Here is a 4,620-nt window from a genome sequence, read left to right as displayed (position 1 = left end):
GACTCTGGCAGAATAATGCAGTGAGACGTCTATTAAGTTGCTTATAATTTAACTAATCATATAATTAATACTAAACTAATCGAATCAACCCATTAACAATTTAAAACAAAATCACATTTCCACTAGAGAATCCCTATCAAGGTTTCTTAATCATTAAAATAATATTTTAACAATTATTTATTATTTATTCAATTTTGTAAAATAACAAAACAATTATTTCAGTTTACTTATATTACATTAAAAAGCTATATATATATTTTACAAAATCAAAAAACAAATACGAACATAAACTATAATAGAGAAAACAGAGTATAGGAAAAATGAACTCGGTTCTATTGTTGGGTTGCACCAAATTTTTGCCAAATATGCTCAACCAAGTATTTTTTAGACGTTCATGCATTTTCGTATCACAAACATCATTTGTATGTTCATCATATTAGTGGTTCGCTGCCCTATCTGTAGAAAATGATAAATTCACATGAGAAATTTCGCTTTCTTCTCCCTGATAGAACTCTGATGGATCTTAGAAAATGTATTCATGTCGTTCATCTTCCCCTATCATGTTATGCAATATGATACATGCTCTCATTATCTGGCATATTTTTTCTTTATCTCAAAAAGCGCGAGATTCTTCACGATTGCAAATCAAGCTTGCAAGACTCTAAATGCATGCTCTACATATTTTCGACATGATTCTTGACATTGAGCTAAGATGTGTGCTTTTTGACCCTGTGTAAGTGTAATTGATTAGATAAAAGTTGCCTATTAGGGATAGAAACTGTTAGTGAAGTAGTACACCATTTTGTATTGTCATTCACCGACAACGTAGGTAACTCTCAGAGCTCGACCCTCTAGTCTATCATCAAACACTGGTGATCGGTCTAAAATATTGATATCATTTAATGTACCTAAGGATCCAAAAAATGCATGCCAAATCCATAAATCTTGCGAAGCCACAACATCTAGTACGATTGTCGGTTTTTCATATCCACGTAAATATTGTCCTCTCCATGCTGTGGGACAATTCTTCCACTCCCAATGCATACAATCTATTCTCCCTGACTTTGTTGGACACTTGAATTCTCTTTTGCAAAAGTGGCAGGTACATAAATTACGGTTATTTGGTAGCCTTGTGAAATGAACCCATACACATGACCTTGGAGTAATTATCCTCTGAGGTTTAGGTTGTTCAGAACCTATCTCCATCTTCATGATTTGTTTTCTTTTTCTCCATTGATTTGCTTATGGAGTCTGAAACCATTCTCCTTGGTCGTCAAACTCAAATCCATATACAACATTGTCTCTGTCTTGTTGATGTGGAGATGATGAATCCATCTGCAAATTGTAAAGCAAGTTAGTAAAATGATCTTACCATCAACATATCATAAATGCAACAGAACACAAACGCTCACACATTAAAGACTAACCAAAATAAAACTATCATGTTCTATGAGTCTCACATGCAATCCAATGATCCTATTAGACTATTAGCAGAATCAATCACCCAAAATAAAACCCAACCATTAAAGATAAAACAGAACCTAACCATTGAAGATAAAACATAAACTATTAGCATCGATCATGCAAAACAAAACCACCATTGAAGCTAAAACAGAACTTATTAGCATATCAGTTACGCTTTACTCAACAATACAAGAGAAGAATACATAGAACCTCAAATAAAACATGAAGCTAAACTAAAATAGAACCCAATCAAAACAAAAAGTGAAGAACATGTGATTGAAACAAGATACAACATAAATTGAAACTGAGGAGAACTCACAGACAAAAATTGAAAGAAGATACAACAAAAATCACTTGTGATTGTCTCTGTGAAGTCGCAAATGGAGGAGAAGAGTAGCAGTTAAGGTTTTTCAGTTTGATAATTGGGGACTAAATCAAGATAAATAGGGTTTATAGAACCGCAAAACTGGAAAACAAATCCGTGGTGGGAGGTGAAAGCAACAAAGCAAAACAATGATTCGTAAGAGTGAAAGCAATAGGGTTAGAGATCGTAGGAGTAGGGATATACGAAAGGGTTCTCAGCTCATCGGGTTTTTATCGAGTTTTAGTCGGGTTTCGGATAATAACCGGTCAGGTTTAGGATAATACCCGGTTGGGTTCGAGTATCAGGAATTCATAAATCCTAGACCAATTAGGATATTCTCTTATATCGGATACGGGTTCGGTTCGGATCTTTTGGATCGGATTCAGGTTCAGATTTTCGATCTGGGTATTTTACCCAGGGCTAGCTAGACTCAAAGATCAACAAACAAAGAAAACTATCTCTTAAAATAACACTCCTTATTACTCTCTCACTCACTCTGTAGTAATTTATGTGTAAGTGTGCACTTGGGCTCTAGAACTGAATGTCGTCAATTGTCGTTTAGGCCTTTTAAAATCCCAATGCCAACCCAACAACAAACTCCACCTTTTGGCAAATGTATATCACACACCCAACGACATCATCTCTTTTGACCACTGCCGCACGTTCTCCGACGACTACCTCCTGCAAAAGCAACCACATGTTCTTTCTTCTCTACCGACTAGTCCTCGTCGTCTTCTCCGCACTGTCATCTTTTTTCGACGAATCCGAACACTATTCATTCATCTCCAGGTAATCTCTCCCTCAAGGTTTTTAATTTGAAAACTCTCTTAAAGAGCAAGAGAATCCACTGAACCGATTTCTAATTTAATGTCTTACTTAAAATGCAACCTAATTTAGAAATTAATTACACAGTATGATAAATGAAGATATGTGTAGTGGTCCTATCTCTTTAACCTAAATGATCCATGGTCGAAACCTGATGTTAGATTCTTCTAAATGCCATCTACACTTGTGTACGAATTATTCTATATAAGAATTTTCTTTCTATTTCCCTACAAATTTGGAATAAGAAAACACATTATTTAGCTTGTAAGTTGTAAGAAAATAAAATTCTGACCAAACTTTGTTAACACAGAAAGAAGTAAACATAAAAAAAACTTGTCGTGTCACACTATATTCCGACTTCTTTGACTTCATTACAAACTTTTTTTTTAAAAAACAAAAAGGAGATAGTTTCAATATCTTTAAGCCGATGAGATATACATGATTGCCCTTTTTATTCAAACATGGTACAGCTTTATGACCTGATCAATGTTGGCACGGCAAACGGGACATCCCATTTTCTTGTTTTTAATTTCTTTCAAGCAAGAAACGCATCCAGCAACATGTCCACAGGGCACACACACTGCTTCAGATGATGCATCCGCACAGATCACACACATTCCATCTTCTTTAGTACCCTCACTGTTTGCAGAAGGGAGTGAGATGTCGACAGGAGTCATAGCAGGATGGTTGAGCATTGGCATCTCATTCATTGCAGACTGAGGTGGAGCAGAGGTTGTTTCAAATGTTTGCAGAAACATTGGTGGATTCATTGGCTGTATAAATTTCGAATTAGTATTCAAAAGTTTAAATGAGTCAGAGAGACACACAAATAGCATATATCTTTCACTCTAAAGCTGTATGTATATATATATATATATATATATATATATATCTTATGGCATATACCTGTGGAGTACCTTTACATGCCTCACAAAACCACTTCAGCTGTTTCTTGTCGCCTTTTCTCTCAGCTGCCAGACGCATTTCTGAAAAGAAAAAAAAAATGAGATTAAAACAAAGGCAACTCATGGTTTTAATTCAGTAGTAGACGATTTTATGGTTATTACTGAATCTTAAAGAATTGTGTACACTTACGCCTATCGACTTGAGCCCAACGCCGCGCCTGAGAAACGAATGCGCTTTGTCGTCCCTGCCTTCTGCCACTTAGATCTATCCATGATAACAAAGTTCAATCAACAAACAGATTCCTTTTAAAAATGGAAAGTGTTCAGGAAATTACTTGTGGAGTTTTTAGCAATCATCACTGAATCATCAGACTGTGATGATGGTTTTGGTTCATCCAAACTGGCTTTCCACAAAGGCATCTCCATCCTTGGTTGTGCATCCTAATTGTAAACAGAGTTTCCATAAGTATAGAAAATCTCAAAACTTAAAACAATGATATATACTATCCAACAAATATTGAAAAAACTCTTGCAAGAGAAATGATGAACTTGTAGTACCTTTAGACTATCATACACAGCCAACTCCAACCTGAAAGGCTTTGCAGGGTTTCGTGAACCAGTTGGTACGACAACTACCCATCTGCAGAAACACATATTCTATATAAGATTTATATTCATGTTCAACAACAAGAAACTTAAGAAAGAAATGGTGTAATACTTAAATGGGATACTCACACTCTTCTTGAAAAAAAGTCAGGAGCAAAGAATTCAAGAAAGCTTGGGCCATACAATTCACGCATCCAACCAGAGAACAAGCAGGTGTGATTCTACAGAATCAACAGTTTAAAAGTTATACCTCATGACACTCAATTTCATGCTGCATAAAATGTCAAAATAAGCGTTACAAGCGTATACCTCGATTGCACGGACAACACTGCTATGACCTTCAGCTCTAGCAACCTCAAGAGCTGTCTGAATATTATCATCCAAAACCAGTGGATTTGCTGCCATACATAAAAAAAAAAAAAAAAAAAAAAAAAAAAAAAAAAAAAAAATAGGAAA

The 4,620-nt window shown here is 35.4% G+C and overlaps 1 protein-coding gene across 4 annotated transcripts in view; it reads right to left on the bottom strand.

The window, feature by feature from the left end:
• LOC104732211 (putative E3 ubiquitin-protein ligase XBAT34) overlaps positions 318-4,620 on the bottom strand; it is a 6,689-nt gene continuing 2,386 nt past the window's right edge. The window contains exons 4-12 of one of the 4 annotated variants that reach the window (XR_758742.2): positions 4,474-4,562; positions 4,294-4,385; positions 4,117-4,198; positions 3,894-3,999; positions 3,749-3,823; positions 3,560-3,639; positions 3,133-3,426; positions 909-1,335; positions 320-729 (exon numbers count right to left, since the gene is read on the bottom strand). Coding sequence is in view for 3 of the 4 variants with exons in the window: in XM_010451745.2 (XP_010450047.1) it covers positions 1,243-1,335; positions 3,133-3,426; positions 3,560-3,639; positions 3,749-3,823; positions 3,894-3,999; positions 4,117-4,198; positions 4,294-4,385; positions 4,474-4,562 (911 nt within the window). In the remaining variant the exon portion in view is untranslated. Of the gene's footprint in view, positions 1,336-2,629; positions 2,881-2,970; positions 3,427-3,559; positions 3,640-3,748; positions 3,824-3,893; positions 4,000-4,116; positions 4,199-4,293; positions 4,386-4,473; positions 4,563-4,620 lie in introns of those variants that run through there. The other 3 variants (XM_010451745.2, XM_010451746.2, XM_010451747.2) reach the window with 3 other exon arrangements.

This window comes from Camelina sativa, chromosome 12, assembly GCF_000633955.1.
Source record: "Camelina sativa cultivar DH55 chromosome 12, Cs, whole genome shotgun sequence".
NCBI classification, from domain to species: Eukaryota; Viridiplantae; Streptophyta; class Magnoliopsida; order Brassicales; family Brassicaceae; genus Camelina; species Camelina sativa.
The sequence above is the reverse complement of the archived record's forward strand: the minus strand, read 5'-3'. Positions and strand labels throughout refer to the sequence as shown.